The sequence below is a fragment of the Vanellus vanellus genome, assembly GCF_965231255.1.
Source record: "Vanellus vanellus genome assembly, chromosome: 14".
NCBI classification, from domain to species: domain Eukaryota; kingdom Metazoa; phylum Chordata; class Aves; order Charadriiformes; family Charadriidae; genus Vanellus; species Vanellus vanellus.
The window spans coordinates 7,786,821-7,810,307 of record NC_138919.1 but is presented as its reverse complement, the minus strand read 5'-3'; the positions used below and the strand labels follow the sequence as shown (position 1 = coordinate 7,810,307).

The window sequence follows — 23,487 nt, the reverse complement described above, 5'->3', positions numbered from 1 at the left end:
GGAATGTGTTACGATAGGGCTAACTCTCAGTGACCTGAAATGGTGTGGACTTCATACGTTGGTTTAAGATGCTTTGAAAAGGTTTGTAAACATTAATAGAGCTGAAAGTTCTTCAGATTGTTTCATTATTCCAAATTATTTGGAGAAAGTAGGGTATCTTCTATCTATCCGTTTCTATTCTCATTCAAGGCTTTGTTGAGTTTGCTGGTGCTTATTTTGTTTTTTATTTTACTTTGTTTTCATTCTTCTGTTGTTGATGTGAAATGGTAATCTGGCACGAAATACTGGCTTTTTATTTAGCCTAGTTTCGAGACTAACAGAAATGTACTGCATGCAATCCCTTTTTCTTTTAACTATAAATTCCTACAAAAAGTAATTTTCTTAAATAAAATCCCCAAGTTAAAAGCCTTTTTACTGAATGTTAGTATTTTCAGAATGAACCTTTGTCCTACTGATCTTTTTTCTAAAAATAAATTGTGTTCTTATATTGCGGTTAGTCACAACTGTATGCAGCTGTGAAACTATACTTTAATTAGCCTTATCTTGAAAGTTATACGGATCGTTTTGGCCTATTTAACTTGAGTATTTGTAAATCCAGTGAGTGAAAGCTATGAGGAAAAAAAAAATCACTGATTCAGACTACTTAAATTGGATTTAAATGTCAAGTTGACAATGTGGCATTACATTGAAGTAACTCAGTTTTTCTTTGCTACTGGTAAAGTTTCCAAGATTTTCACCTTGGTCGACTGGTAGATATTATTAAAGCAGTAGTAGTTTGCTTCTAATTATACCTTAGCGGTTGGGTGATGATAAGAGACTCCAGAATTAGACTTAATGGTAGTTTTGTAATGACTTTGGGTTTTATTAATAAATACGCCAGGGTCTTGGGTTTATTTCTACTTCAACAAACCAATAAAAGAAGTATAAAGCTATTAAAGGGGGACAGGGTGGAACCTTAGCTTGGTTTAGCAGTAATGCACGCAAGCTGCGCTTCTAGTTTGGCTTAGTTTCACAAACGTGACTCTATGATCTGGAGTAAATAAGTGGAAAACCAAAGGCGAAGCAGAAGTTGGAAGAAAGGTTTTCTGTGCAAGTGTTGTGTACCCGGGCACTGACAGAGGGGCGGTTTGTTCTGACCTGGGGCTTCTGCCTGTATCGCTGGGAGCACTGCAGCGTGTTCTCTCAAGCTGTGGTGCAGTCTCATCTTCGTATGATGGGCTTAGCGCTGATGTGAGATTGGATTCTTCTGGTCCAAATGCAAACTGCTATATATTAACAGCCATTTATCTTTCTTCCTTTTTGAGGAGTGGCATATCCGAAAAGTGGATGTTCAGGATAACATGTCCAATGTGTCGGAAGAGAGGAGCACTAGACAACAGGACATTAAGAAAGGACTCCAGTTTATAGAGTATGATTTTGTGGTTTTATGCTTCTTTGTTTATACACGTGTGTATATGAGATGGATAGCTCTGGGAAACACCTTGTAATATAGCACCAGTGGAGAAAGGAGGAGAAGGAGAAAGGACCTGTCTTTGTCCTCAGAGTATTTTCTAACATGAATGTGGAAATGGAGAGCAGTCTTCCAGAAATGACAGAACCCCTTTTTGTCCCCATGCAGAGCAGATTGTAGGTGGGAGGGTATTCCTTTTCTGCCTTTGAGAAAAAGCAGCATTGATTTTTTTTGTTGGGTGGAAAATGGGGCTAGCCTGAAAATCCACCTTAGACGTATGGACAGCTACACCTAAGACTGAGTTGCTACTGAAAGGGATGGAAAAGGATGAACACCGCTGCCTAAGTGTTTCAACTCTCTGGAGCTAAAATTTAACCTAATGAAAAATCATCTTAGTAGTTAATTTTCATTTGGATCAATGCCAAATTCTTCTCTAGAAGATCCTGGCTAACTTAAAATAATTGTGAAATTTCACACTAGTTCACTGCTTGCATAAAGCATTCTTTGGGGAAAAAAAAAAAGAAACCTGCCCTTTTAAAAATTATTTAGAAACAGATTCTTAGATAACCTATATGGGAAGAGAAAGGGTTCCTGGTTTTCTTCCTGAAAAGTTACAAATAAATACCTCTGTTGTGTGCCATACAAAAGAACTCTTAAAATTCCTGTACTATCATTGGTATGACTTAATTAAAATTGATGTTTTCTTTTGACAGATAATTTGTCATTTTATAATGCTTAGAAGAAGATTGCAGTTCTCCTCACAGATATGTTTCTGCACAGTGAAGGAGAGGAAGGAAATTGTTTTTAAACAAACATTGAGGTTTTAAACTCATAGCATTCAAAACCTTAATACGTTTTGAACAGCAGAGTTAAGACCCGCTTTGTAACTTTAAATGAAAACGAGTCATTAATAATAAGAAAACACAGTTGTTTAATCGAAACTAGCCTACAGCACTCCCTCCTTGTTCAGTGCAGACAATGGACAGTGTTTAGCGATTGGCCTGTTGCAGCAAGCGAGGCTGCTTTCCGTAAGAACCTGTATTCTCCCATGTGATCATCTTTTAAGCAATATGTAAAATAGGTAAATGTTTTAATTTCTTTTTCTAGATCTACTTTGCCCTATCCAGGGACGCAAGAACAATATGAGGTAATGAAATTACTTTTGAATTTTCAGAAGGGTTTTTAATATGGGCCTATCTTTATAGATTTTTGGTTTTAATCATTTAAGTAACGGTATAGTATGAATGGTAATTTAAAATGTCTCAGTATTGGACTACTTACATTGTGATACAGTTATTCAGATATTTGGATGTCCGGGACCATATATATGTGCTACATACGTATATAAGTACTCATATAGGAGTTCAGATTAACTCTTTCTCTACTGGTGTTAGGGATGAATTTGGGGCGTTCATTGGATGAAACAATGTGCTATTCTGAGTAAAGTTTACAGTAGCACAGCAAAAGTGAGATAAAAGGACCTCAGTCACATAAATCTTCATAATGTATTTTGTTTCTGTACGTGTTATTTTGCGTATTTTTTTTACGTATATTTTCAGACTTGTCTTTTTAGCATTTTTATCCAATGGTAGATGGTTTCATTGGATTTGAGAACATACTAGATAAAAATGCAGTCGTTCACATTTTAGATTAAAAAAAATCTTTTGCTCTGCAAAAGCAGCCTTTGTGCACTGCTGGTTTGCCAGTTGCTGTGGCTGCTGCTTGCTCAAAGAATGTAGGGAACATATATATTATATGTCATTTTTAACTTATTTATACACAGTAATTCTGTTCTCAGTACTTCATCCTCTCTTTTATTTACATGTATTGTGGTGTTGAATATTAGAGATTATCTTGGAAAACATCAGAAGACAAATACTTCTGCATTTTGTTTTTGCGTTTCATTTTGATTCTGTGAAGTTACAAGTATAAATTTTCTATTTAAAAATGTATTTGGAAATACGGAAAATAAACAACAAATACTGCCGTTGATGAGTGTTTCTTTTCTTTGTTCCAGTTATTTATACGAGAGCTTGTTAGGAATCTTTTTAATGAAGGGAATGATGTGTATCGAGAAGGTGATTGGAGAGGATCACTGAGTCACTATACAGAAGCTATAAATATAGCTGATTATGCTAATTCTGAAGAAATCCATGTTTCTGATGATATTTTAGAGAAGCTGCACGTGAACAGGATAGCATGTTTTTCAAATATGGTAAGCTTCTGTTTAAAATGTATGATTTCTCAAGAACGGTGCACTTACAGAGTATGAAGACGTGGAAAGTTTCCTCACGAATGAAAAGCTCTTGGTGCTGGTTTGAGAATTGGCACGTTTCAAAGCATCATTTTGGCATATTCCTTAATCTCTTCTTTTTACAAGTGTAACCATCGAGAGATTTTTAGTCACTAATACTATAATCTTAACATAAAAGAGTCATACTAGGCTTAGAAGTTGATGGAACAGTATTTTTATCCATTTATACTGCTGATTGCACCCGAGTCTGCTGCTTTCTCTGTGGAATAAGGTGGCTCTTGTGAAAGAGCTAAATTGTCTTCATAACTATTATTGGATTTTACAAGAATGATGGCTCTGCTTCTTTTTAGTTGCACAAGTTGGTGACTTAGCAAAACTCATACATGCAGTGTGCAGTGGCCTTGGTGAATGTTTTACAGTGTTTCAATACCTTATGCTAATACAGTTTAAATTCAGTATTCCAATGATAATAGTTCTGATTAGCGCCTTTTTTTCTTTTTTCTCCTCATAGGGATTGCATGAAAAAGTTCTAGAAGATTGTGAGATAGCATTAAGATTGAATGAAAACAATTTCAGAGCTCTCTATCGGAAAGCAAAAGCTTTGAATGAACTGGGAAGGTACAAGAAGGCTTATGATGCTGTAGCAAAATGCTCTCTTGCTGTGCCGCAGGTAGGTAAATTATATATTGAGGATTCTTTTTAAAGATTTAATACAGAAAACACATATTTACATCAAGATCATTGAAGGTTTTTTGGTTGTTTTGGGTTTTTTTTTAATGCAATAAAATATTTTTTTGTTCCTTTAAGAATTATTTTTGTTGTGGAACTGAAGGCTGGTAGCAGAGCTGTACCCAAGCTCAGTTTGTTGTGTTAACATTCAGCACAAGAAGCAGTCAATTTGCAGTGAGGGTCAAGTGCCATAAACATTTGCAATAAACACTAGAACCACTGAATTAATTGTTTAAAATTCTCTACAGTCAGAAGAATACTCATGAGATGAGGAAAAAACACACACAATTATAACATACAATATCGCTTCTTTTGATAAGTGTATTTTAGCTTTCCAAGCATTTAGTAACATTCCTGTCCATGCATTGTCCTCCATCTAAATCACTTACTATGCACTTCTAATGTTAGGCGATATCTATATCAGCAAGCAGCGTGTGGTGCAATAGGAGAGGTTCTGCAGACTGAAATGCTGGTCCTGAGAATCTGATTTCCATGGTTGGTTGTGTTTGTTTGTTTTGTTGTTGGTTTGGGTTTTTTTTAAAAACAGTTGGAGTGCACCAAGTGCACTCCTGCAGCACTTTTGATTTCGTTTTATCCGAAATGAATCTAATTTGGCTCTCTGAGACACTTCGTAATGCAAACTAAAATGCAGTGAGAGGACGATTAAGAGATTGACTTCAGAAATGCATTCCTGACTTGAACTAAAATGCTGATGGAAACTACATGCTTTGCTCAAAATAGACTGATCACAGGACAGAATACTGTGTCAAAATTACAGTGAAATTGCTAGACAAGCTGTTGAGCATAGGTTTACCTCTTGACATAGAGAAGGTTTCAGTTGTGTTTCCAAAGACAGAGCAGTTTATCTGAATGTGTAACTTTGGACTTTGGATCCTCACTTTTCACCTCCAGATCTGAATGTTTTTGCTTAAGGCTTATATGCCTTTATAAAAGTTTTATAAATAGCTTTTTCTAGCCATAGGACATGTTCTGAAAACTAAATCTTAAAATAATTTTAATGGATAGTTATTATAACTATAGGACAGAGTGAAATAGGACCAGGTTTTTAACTCAACTTTTCTAGTTGTATGATGCAATTACTGCCAAAATACAGAGTTCTCATTAAATATTCATCAGTGTTATGTAGTAGCTCACATTATGGTAATCAGAAATGTGGCCCTGAATTTGTGTAAAAACAAAACAACAAAAAAACCCCTTCCCCTCAAAAGCAAACACCCTCCCCAAGTAAACAAACAAAAAATACCCACCCACAAAACTGAATACACCCAAAAATACCCACCCACTTCTCTGAACTTCTGGTTTTGGAAACATTTTTTACATTATTTTGAATTCAAATAAGTGGAAGAGAAAGATACTGTCTATTTTCTGGCTTTTTAAAAAATTCCAACTATTGGAGTAATTTTGCTTGAAGGTAGCTGTATTTTTCAGCGTTAGCTTGCAGCCCCGTATGTTTGTGGAAGAGTAAAGATGCATTATGAGACGTTCTACGTATAGGGATATTGCAGAATATAGACTGAGATGTAAACACGTCTTGACTAGATGACAGTACATGTAAATTATGAAATTTTATTTATTTCTTTTAGGATGAAAGTGTGATTAAGCTTACCCAAGAACTAGCTCAGAAACTAGGGTTAAAAATAAGGAAAGCGTATGTAAGAGCAAAGGTAAGATTTTATTTTAACATTTTACATGAGGTTTCCCTCTCTTGATATCAATTTTGTATTTAATGAAGGTATCTTTTCATTGCAGCCACCTTCCTCAAATTCAGTTTCTAGCGATGTATCAACTCAGGTAAGGTTTTGCTTGTTCCAAGTGCAAGCTGACTTTAAACCACAGGGAATCATTATTTCATAATTTCATGATGATGAAGTGAAAATTGTGCAATTGACATTTGATATAAGATGTTATTTTGAACTTTAGGGTTCTGTTGATCTTTGTGTTCAGTTTTGCTATATATTTATGACAGAGTAGGATGTAAGATTATCATTTAAGTTATCTTTGTAGAATAAACGTTAGCTAAGACATTAAATCCAGTACAATAAATATATTTACTTTTAATGTCTTGAGGCAAGGGCATAGTTAATGTGCTTGCTTATTTATTTATTCATTTATGTATTTATTTAGTTGACAGTTATCAAAGTGAAGGGTGCTGGGATAAAGTCCCGTTTCATTGATGCATTTTTTCCAAATTCGACCTTCACTAGCAGCTGAACTTGCATTTATTTTGCTATTTGTAATGTGCCTGAATAGCAGTAGTGAAAAGGAGTTAATCTTTATCTTACGGACTTTTTTCAAAGGAATATAGACAATGTAGCTGTAACTGAATGAGGAAATGTAGGAACAGCTCATTTAAGACACTGTTTAGACTCTTTTGTTCCCTGAAGTATCACTCTCATTTTTGATGGTTGGTTGCAGGTTTTTAGTGATACTGTGAGTGGATTTCAGTCTGCAGATGGATGCGTTATCTAAAAAAGTGTTTGACCTTCAAATTCCATTAGACTTCATAAATTTCAAATTTTCTAAAACCTGAATTTGAGGACTTGAATCCTTAGTCTGTAAATATGTGTTTGAAAATTTTTAATGGCTCTTGTGCAAAGTGCTGAGAGGTATTTTTTTCTTACTTACAGAATTCTTCTTCTTCTGTAGAAGATATTGAGTTAGGTGAGTCTTGGTTGTGTTACAGTATTAATGCTAGGAAGCTAGATATGCCGTGCGTATCGAGTTGTATTCGTTACGAAATTTCTTAAGAAAATTGATCTTGTCATTTGAAAGATCTGTGGTAAAAAGTCTGATCTGTTTACCTCTAAAGCTACACATTTAAGGGGCTGAGCAAATTTCCTTTCAGTCTCCTCAACTTGATTGTCACTGCTCCTATAGCAATTGTCTCACACTGTTCTCTTTAACTGGGAAAAATAGGGAGGGGAGAATATGTCAAAGATTTAGTAATGTATCAGATCTGTAACTTTTCCTGTCTTTTTTAGTTCGAGTAACATATGGACACCAAGACATAGGTACACATGAATTGGAAGTTAGTGGAAGCTGAAAACATTTAATGTGGTTTTGCTTAAACATTCTTCATGTTTCTCCACTCCTGCACCCCTCACATTGTCAGGGTAAAAGTTGTGCAAGACATTTTTACATCTTTGAACAAAAGTTCCAGTCATTCCCATCTTACCTGTTTCAGATTTATCTGACCAGAAGCAAGAGATGGTTTCTGCTGCTTCTTCATCAAACTTTGTTTCTGAAGTGTCTAAAGTGTCATCAGTACCTGTACCATCTTTATCTTCTGTTATGCCTCTTCAAGTGGAAAAGGTTTCTTTGCCTTCTGCAGTGTTGGCAAATGGAGGGAATGTTTCTTTCTCTATGCCAGAAGCATGTTTAGATTGTGGAGATGGAGACATAATTATTGGTGAAGAACTTGATGAATTACTTGATTCTGTGCCTGATCCGGATGCAAGTGTAATGGTAAGACTTTTTTGTTTGTTTTCTTTCTCAAAAGACTGTTCTTACGAGTGGAATCTCGTGTTTTTATCAAGTTGGGTTCGTAGTGAAGTGGGAGTTAAATTTCCTAGTTACACTGAGCTGTATTTGCGCATGATCGGGATGATTTTTCTCAGGTGCAGATTCTTGCAAATGTGGCTGCAGAGATGCCAGGACCCAGCAGAGCTCCAAGGACAATTACATTGGGTTTGTGTGTTGGAAAACCTGAGCGAGGTTCCTGGGGGGGAGATACTACCTCAGAAATACTCCGATACTCCCCAGAAATACTGCTGTACTACTACTGTACTACTGCAGTGGGAGGGATTCTACTTCCAGGAAGTACTCTGAATAGTGAAGTAGATGTTTGAAGTTTGGGCTGGTGTGGGTTTGGGTTTGGGATTTTTTGGTGCAGATAAACCCTCTCAGAACCTGAGAGTGTGTTAGAGTGCCCAGTCTGTCACCGTAGAAGCTATAGTTAAACTTCTGCTAATAGCTTTGCAGGACAATAGTACTTGGCTGTGGTCTTCTGGTACATTCACTAGCGTCTGCAAGCAGAGCTTTGTCCAGATCCACTTCCTGGATAACCAGAAATAGTTAGACCATCATGAGTCTAACTTTTTATATTTCTTAGAAGAGATTATTGGAGAATGTAGTTACGTGAAGAGTTGTTCTTAAATACACTGTCACTTCAGAGCTAGAACAGTCTGCGAAGCATACAGAGTTTCTCAACTGTTAGTCGAAATGAGAGCTCTGATTGATGAGCAGAGAGGTCTGGACTTACTAGCAAGGTTACTGACTCTGCTGTGGCCCTGCCAGTCATGTGGAGCCCTTGGCATTGCGATGTTAAATGAGACTGTGGCATATGTAATTATTCAGTTAGTTGTGATTTTAATTCCTCATTCAGCTGTGGATGCAGTTGTAAATCTTTAAATCAAAAAATACTTTGGCTTCTAATTTTCTGTTGTATCCACTTTGTTTGGTAGAGTGTATTTCAGAAATGCAGGAAGTACTTATTTTTAAGAGATCCTCGGAAGCTCTGTGAATTGGTCAGGCAGTTGGACTAAACGATCGTTGTAGGTCCCTTCCAACTGAAATTTTTCAGTCGTAGGCTAACAACTCGGGGAACAGAGGGAGTTTCACATTGGCCCAACTCTGTGCAGACCAATTTGGTCAGCCTCCAGACAAGGGGGGAGGTTTCTGGGGCAACAGGGAAAAGGGAGGGAGGGAAACTTCTCCCACTTGGTAATGTCCTTAACAAAGGTGTGCAGAAGGATATGTTATTTTCCATGGGGGGAAAAAAAACGTGATCTGGCCTTTGCAGAATGTGGTATCATTTGATTATATCTGAGGATTTATTTCAAAGCTAACTCCTAACTCTTTACTGTACTGCAAGTTGAATTATGTTCTCTTTATTTAGAAAAAATCATGTAGATTTCTGACTCTTCCTACTCTTTCCTATTGTCTTATGTTTTTAACATAATTTGGAAATTCAGCTCTGATCTGATTCATAAAAAAATGCAAATCTGTTACTAAGTTACTAAACTTCAGGTAATTGAACCATTGAAGTGGTGGATTCATGGATAATTCCTTGCATTAGGGCATTGTTTAGGGGTTGATTACTGTAGTTCTCCAAGTGTACTGTAGCTCTTACAGTAGTGTAGTGTACCTTTTATTGTTGTTTTTCAGTAGGTATATAAAAACTTTGCAAGAACTTTACTAAAAGAAATACTCTTGCGTATTTTGTTCCTGAGAGGTTTTTTTGCTTTGTGTGAACATTCTTTTTAAATTTCTTTTTTTTTTCCAGCAAACTACAGGAGCCAGAGGACCTATTCCTGCAGGAAGTGTAGCTCCTAGTGTACCTTTCTCTGCCTCTTTGCTGGGGACGCTGCCAGTTAGTGCAGGATTTGTTCCTTCACCTTCTCTTTCAGAAATCTTTTCACAGCCTTTGGCTTCTTCACTAGAAAATTTTTGTTCACCATTAAGCACCTTTTCAATCAGTGACCCAAAAAGAGGTGAGACATGAGTCTAAATGTTTAACCTTTTATGATGAAAGTGAGTTGTGCATGAGCCAAATAGCTACTATTTTTAACAAATGAGTTTTCACAACTGTTCAGTAATATTTAGCACTTACGTAACGTTTGATCTGTGTTCACAGTTTTTGAGAGTATTGGTAATCGGTGTTGGTTGTACACAAGAATTTAGAAGAAAAAAAAAAAGCTTTTGTTTACTTGGGGTCTGCATAAGCATGCTCCAGGCTTCCTCTGTTCAGTTTTTCTGCATTTATTGGGTAAATTATTTGTTTCAGGTAAATAAGGATAAAGAAGGAATGAGTTTGTTTTTTTTAAATAAATGTGTTCTTACAGCTGAAACCATTTCTGATGATTTGGCAATAAACAAGAATTCTAAAAGGGTAATATAACTATGTGCTCTGACATGATACCAGTATTACATGTTTGGATTCAAACTCTAGGGACTATAATTATGTAGTGAAATCGGGTATGTGAAATAATGTGTATAATAAGATATAAATAGCCAGTGAACTAGAAAAGATAAAGTTTTGTCTCTAATTACCAGTGTTACAGGAGCATGCTCTCTTTAGAATGAAGCCAAATTTACAAAATAAAATTAAAAATAGAAGAATCTTCTTAACCCTCCTTCATCTCCTCATTTTTGCTAGTCAGGTATTGCTTATCTACCTACTCTTTTTGTACCACACAAGTATCTTCATGTTGCTTCAGCATATGCCTGTGAAGCTACTGCTGATGGTAATCAGATGTTTATATTGAAGATGATTACCCGGTAATTTTTCAGCTGAGATGTTTACACTGGGCTTTTACATAATTGAAAAAAAAAAATCATAGCAAACAAAAAAACCCAAATCTTTGATACTTCTCAGGAATGATAAATAATTTTTGGCATAGGGTGTTTTGGGGAAATGATATAATCAAACCTTCTTTTTATTCCTTTAGACCTCTCAAGTTCAGCTTCCAGGGATGGAACACCAACACTTAGCAGCAATAATTCCCCATTGTTTGTAAGTATTTTTCACGTTGTCTTTCACATCAGTCTAAATGTTAACGTCTTGAAGGCTTAACATAGATCTTAATTTTTACAGTAGACATTTCTGTTTTTTAAAAAAGAGGCACTTCTACCAATAACATATGAATCTGGCTTGGAAAACAGTTGTACAGTAGCTCACAGCAACAGTAATTGAACACAAATATTTACAAAGGTTGTTTTATATATGCAAACTTTGACTACTGTCAAAGCAACTTTTCCATTTTGAGGGACTTGCTGTGGAATACTGTGGAAGTGTAAAATAACCAACCTAAGAGAGAGAAAATCTCTTATGGCCTGAGTGCCAAACGTTAGAAGTCCTGGAGAGCTGTCCTAGTAGAGGAACAGAGCAGAGATTGCCTTGTGTCTGAGAATCTATCTGATCTTTGTGATCTAGTTGTGCTGTGTATTTTCAATCATTCTGCTGGCCGCTGATTTTGTGGGGAAGGGTGGCATGAAGGATGGTATCCTCATGAGCCAGGATGGAGTAATAATTAGCCTGGCAAGGGCTGTTGTACTCCCTGTAACCGGGTGGGTCTTGTTATACGCTTAGTTGGTGCTGGGTATATAGCGTTTGTAAAATCTCTGTGTCCTCTTCTCAGACACATAGTGAAGTTTGTATTTTGAATTTTTTGTGCGTAGTCTTTCTTATGCTTTGAAGAATAAGTTCAGTAGGTTAAATTTTAATTGTATATAAATTAAATTATATGGATCAAGTAAAATATGCTTTCTTCCGACAGATAAATGGCCCTAGTAGTTTGTTTGGGTCTGAAAATTACATGGGAATTGCAGGCCAACCTAGAAATGACTTTTCAAATGTTTTTAGCAGTACAACTGCTAATACACCTGTATCTTCAGCCCTTGCGGGAAGAAACCCATTAGAAGGCACACATGAGCTAAGACAGGCCTGTCAGTTATGTTTTGTCAAAAAAGGTAAGGAGCTTTTGGACTCAATTGGGTTGATTTTTTTAAAAGATTAAAAAGCATACATTTAAAATTTTAGTGTTCATAAGTTTAAAATACTGTTGGCTTCTAAACAGTGTTAATCCTGACTTGTTCTTTGCAGATGTAGTACGGTCTTATGATCAAGGAATTGGTAAAATGTTTCAATAACTATTTTATCTTCTTTCTTCTTGTCCTTATTTCTTGCCCTAATAGATTGATTCCTAAAACCACCACAAATCACCACACGCTTTCCCAACCTGTAGGTTTACTATGTAAGGTCGTTCACATTCTGTATTCGCTTTCCTCCCAACCCCCAGGGTACTGTGAAGAATGACACCTTTGCTCAAGACTAAAAAAAACTCTCAGTACTCTCTCTGATTGGCCATGGGGAATTGAACCGCAGTTCAAAGTACCTGGTAACCTTCACATCCCATCTGTTTTATTGTTCTTTCAAACTAATTCTAAATCATAATCCTGAGGCTTCCAAACCTTAGTAATAATTAACTCCAGCGTATTGACTCAAAGGATCTTAACCAGTATTGGGCTTTAATAGAACTAATCTTTTAGGCCTGAGCTATTGCTGTTAAACAGAGCCGTATTCTAGAGGCAATAGGTTTTAAGACTAATCTTAAAAATACGCATTGTCCTTCAAGTCATAGGTGTCATTGATATTGATATACTAATAAAGTGCAGTGTAGTAATGGATCTTATAAAGAATTGTATCAAGATGTTTAGGAGATGACTCTTGTAGTTTTAAGAACTTTTATATTAGTTTTAAATTATTTTTACAAGAAAAATCCATGAAACGATATTTGGAAAACCATAGAACGTGTGCTATTAAAAGCAGGAGCTATAAAATGTTGGTGGGAGTACTTAGCACATTCCTATCTTGACTTTTTGTATCAAAGCATCTATTTCTTCTGTTTCATTGCATCTCTATCAAAGCCTTTAAGTGTCTCCTGCTTTTGCTACCTACTTTTGAAATTGTTCCATCAGCTTCTTGTCCAGGGAAACTGGGTCACACTCTTGTTTTTGTGGTCCCTTAAATACCAAATTCACCGAGCATTGCTCATCTTCAGACTCTCTCCCCGATTTCTTCGTTTTAGTGGTAATGTAATCTTCACTTCAGTGTCATCCTAAAGACAGAGTTTAAAGCTATGCATATTTTTGTTTCTAAAATCACAAAGTTCTGGGATTGGCATTTAAATTTTTAGTACATGTGTACTTACCTAGCGTGTTTTGTCTCTGAACATAGTAACTATTCTAATACAATAAAAGTTGAAGGTTGAGAGCCATTTACTGATCCTTGGAATTCATCCGCATTGACTTACTATAAAGAAGCAATTTAAGTTTTAAGTTAGTGTTGCAGAAACGTATACTTTGGAATTTGAAAAAAGGCAGCAATTTGTTGCTGTCCCAAAGTAATCTGGTTGTAACACAGCATCCCTCCCCAAATAACTTGTGGGTTTTTTTTCTTGCCGAGACTGGTCCTTTTGTAAGTATTCAGTTTTTTTTCTATTCTGCTCGACACGGCTGTTAATGATTTTTGGTTCTTCAGAGTTGCTGGTGCAAATAGGAATTCTGTACAGTGTGTTCATGTACTTTGCTTTTGGGCTTATGTGCCAGTCTGTGTATGGAAATGCTAAAAGTGTGCTGCAGTTTATGCAAATATAAGCAATTTTCTGTGATTGTTACAGGTCCCAAATTACTGGATTATGCTTACCATCCCAGTTTAGAACATAAATGTAAGAAGGACATTCTAATTGGTAGAATAAAAAACTCTGAAGATAAATCATGGAAAAAAATACGTCCGAGACCAACAAAGACACAGTATGTGGGACCATATTATATATGTAAAGGTAAGTGTGATAGGTAGTAAAATGTTAATGCTTTTCCACAGTGAAGTATAGAACGAGTTTTTATTCTTGCTCATGGGAGGCTGAGAAGGAAGTTCGCTGGGTTGTTTATATTTTCAAAGGCTGAAAGCAGAGCCATGTTTGACCATTAATGTGATTATTAAGAGAACATGCACTGTACTTCTCTACTGTTCTTCATCATGAATAACGTTGCTTCTGAGTGCTGGGCTATTACTGTTCGAAACAATAACAAAAAAGCATTCTTAGACTTTTGCAGTACGGACGTCTACATACGGTGTAAGCAAGATGACTCGTGGATTAATTAACAGCTATATCTGACTGTATTTAAGCAAAGGGTATTCTGGGTTCTCAGCATTGTTGCCTTAGACGAGAAAAGGATAGTTGATGGAGGTGTGCATCAGTCTTTTGGAGGAGTTTTATATTTTCAGCAAGTCATTTGGCATAAGGTTTTGCTTCTGTCTGCTAGAACTAAGTGACCTATCTACAACAGATGTAGCTTCTTTATTAAAAACATTAGAAATGGAGATAGTGGAAGTTTTAAGATGAATTTCCAATAAATGTTGTGTAAAAGCAATGTCATATTCAATGTTATCATGTTAGATGTTGCTGCTGAAGAGGAATGCAGATATCCAGGTCATTGCACGTTTGCATATTGCCAAGAGGAGATAGATGTGTGGACACTGGAGCGCAAAGGAGCCTTTAGTCGAGAAGCTCTTTTTGGAGGAAACGGAAAGATCAACTTGACTGTGTCCCGACTTCTTCAAGAACATCATGGATTATTTATGTTTCTTTGTGAGGTGCTGCTTTATTTCTAATGACACAATAAAAATGATAATAGATAATAAAATTACCTGGAAAGAAATGCTTTGGTTCATGCATGACTATTTTGTAAACTTTGAAATACATGTTCAATAATAGTCTGTCTAGTTTTTAGATTAGAGACTAGTTGAAGTCCCTGTTAAAATCTTTAGGGTAAGGCATATTTTTAAATCTGTAAAATACATACTCTATAATTACCTGTTTTTGTATTCCAGAAATGTTTTGATCACAAACCCAGAATAATAAGCAAAAGGAACAAGGATAACTCATCATCTTGTTCTCATCCTGCTATGCATGACTTTGAAGATAACAAGTATGTCCGAAATACCATCTCTTTAAGTTTCAAATTAAAAGCAAAGGTTTCAGGGCATTTCTTAATACTGACTTTCGTTTCTTATGTGTTGATTAACTTCTCTTCCTTGCTAACTGACTGTTGTGCTTTGGCAGTACTGATAAGACAAACCTGCTGAACAAGGATTGTCTCATATAACTAAATTGAAAGTGAACGATTTATTTATCAATGCATTCAAAATTAGTGGTATCCACCCTCACATTTGAATTGTACTGAGTTTGGTGTCAGTTTGTTGATAGCTTATCTACCTGGTGAGCTGCATTGATGTAAACAGATGTGTGATGTTAAATTAATATAGGAATTCATAAGTTTGCTCTCTTTGGTCTGTTTTGCTTATTTTGCTGTAGTTTTGACTCGGTGAATTAAGAACAGGTTTAACTTAATTACTCTGTCTGAAATAGACCATAGTCCTTATTAATTCAGTTGATAAAAAACAGTGTGAGGAAAGTGTCTTAAATTATTCTTTGAAAGTTAACAAGGACTTCGTAGTGGTGATAGTGTTAAACAAGTTTTGGAGAATTAACAGACATTTTTATATGATGGATACGCAAGTGGGAGCATTTGAATTGCTTTGTTTGTATTCCACTTCCCTATATTGACGAAACGCCGGTGCTATAAGAGCTAGGTTGTTACTGTGATGCATAACTCTTTCTTTAGCGGTGTTGTACAAAAAAGTAAGTACTTGTGTTTGTATTTAGATCAGGATATACACTCCAAAGTGGACATGATATGCTTTCCCTCTTGGAAACCAGTCCAGTTGGATTAAATTCAGGAATGCTTTGCAGAAGAGAGACCTCTGGATTTTGCAAGAGTACTGTTCCATGATGTTGGTTTACTCAGCCTAGAAATGATAATTAGATGCTACTTCCTTCTGGAAACATTTTTGGCTTTCTGATTTCAAGTAAAAAGTGTTTAAAATACATTTAAAATCTGTCATGAGGGATGGTTATTTTATGTGTTTTTCCACGCGTGAACAAAGTCATTTTAAGGAATCTCTAAAATTGACTGTTTTCAAAACAGGTGCCTTGTCCACATTTTGCGAGAAACTATGGTGAAATATTCCAAAATCCGCCCTTTTCAAGTTCGATGTCAGCTTGACCTGTGCAGACATGAGGTGCATTATGGCTGCTTACGAGAGGATAAATGCTTTTATGCCCACAGTCTGGTAGAGCTCAAAGTCTGGATAATGCAAAAGGAAACAGGTGTGTTTTGTGAAATGCTCCCTTTACTCTTCATTGTAATGCCATTTCTTCCTTGTCTCAACTCCCTTCTGAAATTAGCAACTTGGGATCAGTGCATTCACGTACAATTTGCTGGAGTATTTCACACAGCGTATTCAATAAACAGTAAAACTTTTTATTTTTAAACCTTCAAAGTTTGGAAGATCTTGGTCAAATTTCTTCTTCACAGAGCACTGAAAGAAACACTGAAATATTCACACCACTGTTTCCCTCCATCCCCCAGTACAAGAATCAAGTTTTTTCACAGTTAAACCTTTCTTTTAGCTTACTGCCATTCTAATATTCTTATATAGTGAGCCAGAAAATAGATCTTTCCAGTTTGCTACTCTTTTCTCATTAGTGTATGTCTTGATAAAACGTAACTATTTTTCTTGCTTTCGCTGGACATTTTGGCTGCTTTTTGTTGATCTGCCTTGTTTTTGTTGGCTTCTTTGAGGATAACAAATTTTACTACTTCATTTCTAGCTGATAGCTTTATAATGACATGTCTCTACTTACAGCCCATTCCTTGATCATGAGTTCCAATGACTCCAAGTCTCCATGACTTCTTTTTTTTTTAAAAAAGCAATGGAACTGTTAGCAGGAAATAATTTGTACCACATGACAGTTGCTCATTCTTCCTACGTAGCTCTGTATGACAGCAGTACTTTACATATTAAGTAATCACGTTGGATCATTGTGATGCATGGAGGAAAAAGGGAAACGTGGCGATCCTGATGTCTTACAGTGTTTCTGGCATTTTTGCCCCTTTGTGTCTGTGATTTATCCTCACCCATCCCTTCTTTGAAGAAGAGGCTCCCTGTTGCTTCAGCATTCTATCTAGATTCTCATACAGGCGTACTGGCACAAGATGTCATACTGACTCAACCTGATAATTTTGGAGGAAGAAAGTAAAATAGAGAGAGACTTCTTCGCTGATTTCCTGTTTTCTCTCCTGGGATGAGCCTTTAGAAGCTTCTGTGTGAAAGTAAAACAGTTATTTTCTTACCAGCTGCCCCTGCAAAGTCAAGGATAGCAAATACTTACTGTATAATTTCTATTTTGAAATAAGGGTTGGGTTCTCCAAGAAACTGGATTCACCAAGGACAGCGTATTTTTTATTTTATGATGGGTTCATGCTGCCCTCATGCTTAGCTAAAGTCAGTTAAAGCTCAGCCTCTGCTCTTTGGACGAGGTTCCTCTTCTGCATGTGAGAAGTAAAGGAATGCTCCCTCAGGAAAGAAACCCTTCACCAACCCTCAAATCCAAACATAGATGACTGTCTGTGTGAAATTAGAGCAGTAAATATTACAGTGTGTGTGAACAATGTATAGCTCCGATAGGGACCTTAGCCAAAGTATTTATAGGAATGTTTTTTTCTGAAACAAAATGGGATTAACAGAGCTTGTTTAAAATCTTCGTAAAGAAGGCAGGGGCAATCTAGTGCCTGTCAGCTTGCATTTTGGATAGTTTTTCTGTGGTCCATAATACAATGTAGCTTTTCTAATTAAATTGTCATTAGAGATTTAGTACATTGTTTAAATAAATACTCAAAGATGCATCTTAACTTATTTGAGCAATCTGTAATTTAGGAAACTTTTCTGTTTGCTTTTCAGTGTGATGATACATACAATATTTCTGTTTCAAAGGCCCTCATGAAATTCTTAAGTATGTATATGTGTGTGTGTATGGATGTAAATGTATATCCACACCCACATCCGTGACTGTGTGTATATGTATACAATATATAAAAAGAAAAATAGATAAAAGCTTTGGGGCCTCAGTAGCATTCCAATTTGAGCATGTCTGAAATTCTACAACAGTCGTAAGTGCTCAAGACCTTTTTCCCTTCCTTTACAGCTATTTCACATGATACTATTGTTCAAGAATCAAAGAAATACTGGCAGAACATGGAAGCTAGTGCACATGGATCACAGGTATTTTCATTTTTCCATTAAACTAATTCTATAGTGATTTTGATAATTCTTTTTCTGTGTCTCTGTATAATGCACCTTATGTTAGAAATTACTTTTTTAATGCTTTCTTCAAATAATCTCTTTCACCGTAGGCTTTCTTTGGCTTGTTCCACTTACCCTAAAATGCCTACTTTGCTTCTAAGCAATTCCTTTTTTGCTTTGCTTATTCTGTCATAGGCAGAACATAAAACCTAAATATAATTTCCATGTCAGCCGCCATAGGGCAATGAATTGTCTTTTCAATATGTAGGACTTCTATGTGTTGAGTTGGTATATATTATCACAACTTCTGGGTACATATACCTAAATCAGAAATAAGTTAAATCAAAATGCATTTGTTAAGAAATATCTAGTTTGAAATTACAAGCTAAACTACTACAAGGCATGCAGTGTAACATCTGCCTCCCAACATGTGTTGCAATCTTTTATCGTAGGGGCTAATTTCTAATTATGTATGGATTTTTTTGCAGATACAAAATACCTTTTATTGTTGTTGTTATTTTTTTGGCTTAAGATCCTTGGGAACCAAACGAAATATGGATCACTTAATTTGAAGATGAAGTTTGTTTGTGGTCAGTGCTGGAGAAATGGCCAAGTTAATGAGCCAGACAGAAACAAAAAATACTGTAGCGCAAAGGCAAGACACCCGTAAGTAAGACCAAACAGTGAAAATTTTACCCTTTTGTCAGCCATTTAAAACCTCTTTGGGGAAACTTTGTTACTGCTTAGGAGAGAGTCACACAAGGATTTAAAAAAAAACACATTGAAGCAGAACACAGTCGTTTGTAGTATGTTAATAATTGGTAATGAGAAACACTTTAGTGGCTGTTTGGTTTTTTTGGTTTCTTTTTTAATGATCAGTTATGGTAAAGCTTCAGTAGAATTTAGTTAAATACATGGTGAAAGCTTTATGAAGAACCTTTCTGGGCTTTCCTGGTTCTTCTTTGTGTACACGGTATGTCTTTATTAATAGTATTTTCTTTCATTGAATGCATCTGTTTTTCAGATGGACCAAAGATCGCCGTGTGGTGCTAGTAATGTCTAATGAACGTAAGAAGTGGATGACCATTCGTCCTCTTCCCGCAAAGAAACAAGTGCCTCTGCAATTTGATGTATGTTAACCTAAAACTAATGTTTCAGTTAAGAAAATAGGGTAACTGGAAAATACTGGTAATTGGGCTGCTTTCATAAGTTCTGCAGAAATTCCCATGGGAGTTGGTGGGAATATGTTAATAGTGCTTCTACAGAGTTCAGCCTTAGAAAAGTACTGATCTCACGTGTTATTACTGAAACCCTTTCTCATCAGTGGAAGTCAATAACTTTTTAAGTGATTTAACTAAGTTCTTACTATTTCCAGTAAATATCTCTGAAATAGTTTAAACATATCTGTGGTCTGGTAATGTGGTCCAGTAAATATCTCTGAAATAGTTTAAACATATCTGTGGTCTGGTAATGTGGTAGGAGGCAAAAAGGACTTATAATACTTGCTTCCAAAAGTTTGCTTTTTCTAACGACAATATATGAGTTTTTTATAAAATAAACATGATTTTATTTTTCATGTGATATAAATGTCTGATTGGGAGGGGAAACATTAGCCAAGACTGAACACCTCCACCCATTTTCTACTCTCCTCCATTTTACTTTATATTCATAAGGATATTTTTTTAATTCACGTTCCAGTTGTGCAATCATATTGCTTCAGGCAAGAAATGTCAGTATGATGGAAACTGCTCATTTGCTCACAGTCCTGAGGAAAGAGAGATGTGGACCTATATGAAGGAGAACAGCAGTAAGTAGGAGAGCAAACTTCACATGTTGTAAACCTAACTGTTCTTTTCATTCTTGTTCCTCAATTACTTTGTAATCCATTTTCTTTCAATGTCTTTTGTAGTAAACTTTGCAGTTGCCTTTTTTAAACATTTGAGTAAGTCCAGACTGGGTATTCAAAAACAGTATTAAATAAAAATAGCTATATATTATATATTTGTTGTTTGATGTGTTCTTTAACAATAATGTCGTTTGTATCAATTTTTTTAGATGTGTTTCAAATAGTATATTGATCCACGCAGCAATATTGTTTGGTATTTATAGTCTGTATTGCTACATGCACACAGTAGGATTCTGTTACCAGCGTACAGGGGCAAGCTATTTGCAGAATTTTCCCCCTACCCTCAGTGTATATACTGGGAATTGCTATTCACTCTCTGTGAGCGACAATACCATGGTCTGCAAGAAAGCAGACTAAATTTACACCAAATTGTAGCACACTTTATATTAGTACTTCAAAATTCAGATATTATACACAGCAGCACAGTTGTTACCTAGTGGCACAGTTGTTACCTGTACTTTGGGTGCCTGTTCAGAAATGCGTAACATCTATCTTTCCCCTAGATAAGCAGAAATGGGTCTTGGTAAGTGGCCAGAGGTTCATATTGCTATTGGCTCGTATCTCTAAACTCTGTAACTCTCTGCATTGTGTCCTTCCTTTTTTCTTCTTACAGTAGGTGGGGACTAAATTATGCTTGCAGTGTCAGTCATTTATTTAGTATTCTCAAACTCTTGCTTTAATTGCTAATTACTTATTTTAGCTTCTGCTCTCATTAGTTCAAGACTTGGAGCAGTTGTATGACATATGGCTAAAAAGTCAAAAACCAGAAAAAGGAGATGATACAGCTGCTCAGGCAAACAAAGAAAATGGGAAGCAAATTCACATGCCAACTGACTATGCTGAAGTTACAGTAAGTATTCATAGGTGTAATTCTGAATTCAAACGTGTTTGGTTTTGGTTTTTTTGGTTTTTTTTGGGTTTTTTTGTGGCGTGTGTCCCCTGCCCCCTCAGTCAGTAATATACATTGTTGTCCTTATTTTCTCGGTGCTTCCTTAGATCATAGCTAGCTCTGCTAAATGCAAACTTTAACTGACACTGTAAAGCAGTTCTTCTGAATCCTCTAAGGCTAATGGAGATCATAAACTTCAGGTGATTATTTAAATAATTATGTCTGTTTAGGTAAACAACAATTTACAGGCCAACATAAAGAAAACATTTAAAATGTATTAGGAGCAGTTCTTTGCTTACAGTACTGAATTCTCCATGTTTTGTTTTCAATTCCCTGTAAAACAGGTGGATTTTCACTGTTGGATGTGTGGGAAGAACTGTAATAGTGAGAAGCAATGGCAGGGTCACATTTCTTCTGAAAAGCATAAAGAGAAGGTTTTCCACACTGAGGACGATCAAAACTGCTGGCAGTATCGCTTTCCAACCGGATATTTTAGCATTTGTGATAGGTATGTGGTTTTTAAGATGTCAAAGATGCTGAAAAATGACAGTTCATAGTGTAAATAATTAAGGTGGTTATTTGTTTTGACGCACATTGTTTCTAGCATTTCTTGCTTTGCATACATCTTCCAACAAGAAATGAAGTAATTAACAGGATTTTAACATTTAGAACTTGGGGAGCAACAAGGTGCCTAATTGTGGAACCAAATGACTTGTTTGATGTTAGTAAAGGGTTGCAAGTTTATTGCAGCTGCACAAAATATTGTTGGTATTATTACAAGTTTACCTAGGCATCTGCATATTAATTACCCATGGAACACAAGAACAGTACCTAGCTGGACAGTGATATTGGAGCTTTAAGGCAAGTAGAAATGTTGTTAGCGTGAAAACAAATCTGTTAAAATCAAGTATTTGTTATTGGGGATCATTTATGAAAGTGTGGAAGAGAACTTCCAAGACCTGTTGGTTTTCCCCAGCACTGTTTGTGTGTTTTGCTGCTCCTTTTAATTCTCAAATGCAGACTGTTTACCTGACAGCAGTAGATTTTTTTGTAAATCTCTTGAAAGTTCTTTCCACTGTTGGAATCATCTTGGAAGGCTAAAAATCTCAGAATCTGCATTCTGGAGTTAAAGATTCAGTTTGCTGGTATGGATACCTTTGTTACTCCATTTTAAGTAAAAGATTTTGCACGTTTTTTAGCAATCTTTAGAAATTGCACAGCATATAAAGCAAGTTAGTTTTTGTTTGAGGTCTTTGCATGGAAGCTTACGTGGCCTTTTACTAAATTTTTAAGTAACGTCCTAAATGTATTTGATGTTTTGAACACTACCAGACCTCATATATACAGTATAAAGTGAATACAAACTGACATGCTTATAACATAATATAAAAGTACTAGGATAAAATAGATTCTTAAGTCATACTAAGTACTTAAACCCCAACTTCAGTTAACAAAGGGTAATTTATTAGTTGGATTTTTTAACATAGTAGTTCTTTAACTTAGTAAGTTAAATGATACAGTATTGATTTACCTGATAATTTGACCTGATGAAATTAAAGGTTTCAGGCATGAAATGACTCAGTAAAGTAGGAGCATGAAGAACAGAAAGAGCCATCTCTTGTCCTCTATACATATTTGACAGCTGGGAAAGAAAAATATAATCAAATGCTAAGCAGAGTTAGTATTATCTTACTTAAAAAGTAAATACTCTTCCAATATTTTTTTCCTTAATATTTTAACGTATTTGAAAAACATGACCAGAAGCAAATTCCTAGATACAATAGTGTTCATGATAATTCTATAAAAACGCTATATGAAATCTGTTTTAACAGATATATGGCTGGTACTTGCACTGAAGGAAACAACTGTAAATTTGCCCATGGAAATGCTGAACTCCATGAGTGGGAAGAACGAAGACAAGTTTTAAGAATGAAGCTCAGCAAAGCACGAAAAGACCACTTGATTGCTCCCAGTGATAATGACTTTGGAAAATATAGTTTTTTGTTTAAAGATTTAAACTAATACTGAGATGACACATACATGTTATCAGCTGGAAGCATAAACCAGAAAATTTGACAATAATCAAAAGCATGTGACAGAAAAGCTGCAGGTTTTCTGCTTTTATTGGCATATATTGTTCCTCCTGAACAGCAAAATATAGTAGATTTAGGGGGATTGAGCAGACCTGTCTATGCTCTCATGAAACAGAGTGGTGATTAAAAAAATCTGAAGTATTACGTGCTTACTCACCTTCTGTTGGACAGAAAGTTAGGAAATAGAAGGGGGGAAAGAGAGGTTATAATGTCTAGGAACCCCCCTAGTATCAGTCCTTCAGTTGAAAAACTTTAAGGTATCAAGGTATTACAAAACAGAGTGTTATGGGCTAAGAAGAAAATGATGGATGAAAATTCTTCAGATCTTTTAATGGAGAGGATTTGTTTAAAACAAAGTTTGCTACTTATCTATATGTAGGTTGCTAAAAAGGATTTTCTTATTAAAGATTTTAAACAAAATAACCATTTAACTACAA

The 23,487-nt window shown here is 35.8% G+C and overlaps 1 protein-coding gene across 1 annotated transcript; it reads left to right on the top strand.

The window, feature by feature from the left end:
* ZC3H7A (zinc finger CCCH-type containing 7A) lies at positions 1-23,487 on the top strand. Its single transcript, XM_082490575.1, has 23 exons — positions 1-81; positions 1,305-1,408; positions 2,558-2,597; positions 3,468-3,665; positions 4,216-4,374; positions 6,038-6,118; positions 6,204-6,245; positions 7,082-7,115; positions 7,639-7,919; positions 9,739-9,946; positions 10,904-10,968; positions 11,732-11,924; positions 13,634-13,795; positions 14,414-14,610; positions 14,848-14,945; positions 16,005-16,186; positions 18,065-18,141; positions 18,695-18,828; positions 19,187-19,292; positions 19,861-19,969; positions 20,785-20,918; positions 21,302-21,465; positions 22,790-23,487. The coding sequence occupies exons 1-23, from the start codon at positions 40-42 to the stop codon at positions 22,977-22,979; spliced, it is 3,000 nt and encodes a 999-aa protein (XP_082346701.1). The 5' UTR covers positions 1-39; the 3' UTR covers positions 22,980-23,487.

What these genes read in the sequence shown, in the direction of transcription:
- ZC3H7A (XM_082490575.1), top strand. Translation starts at nt 40, where the DNA reads ATGGTGTGGACTTCATACGTTGGTTTAAGATGCTTTGAAAAG. An exon ending in AATCAGTGACCCAAAAAGAG is followed by an intron (nt 9,947 to 10,903) that starts GTGAGACATGAG and finishes TTATTCCTTTAG; the next exon opens with ACCTCTCAAGTTCAGCTTCC. An exon ending in TATTTATGTTTCTTTGTGAG is followed by an intron (nt 14,611 to 14,847) that starts GTGCTGCTTTAT and finishes TTTGTATTCCAG; the next exon opens with AAATGTTTTGATCACAAACC.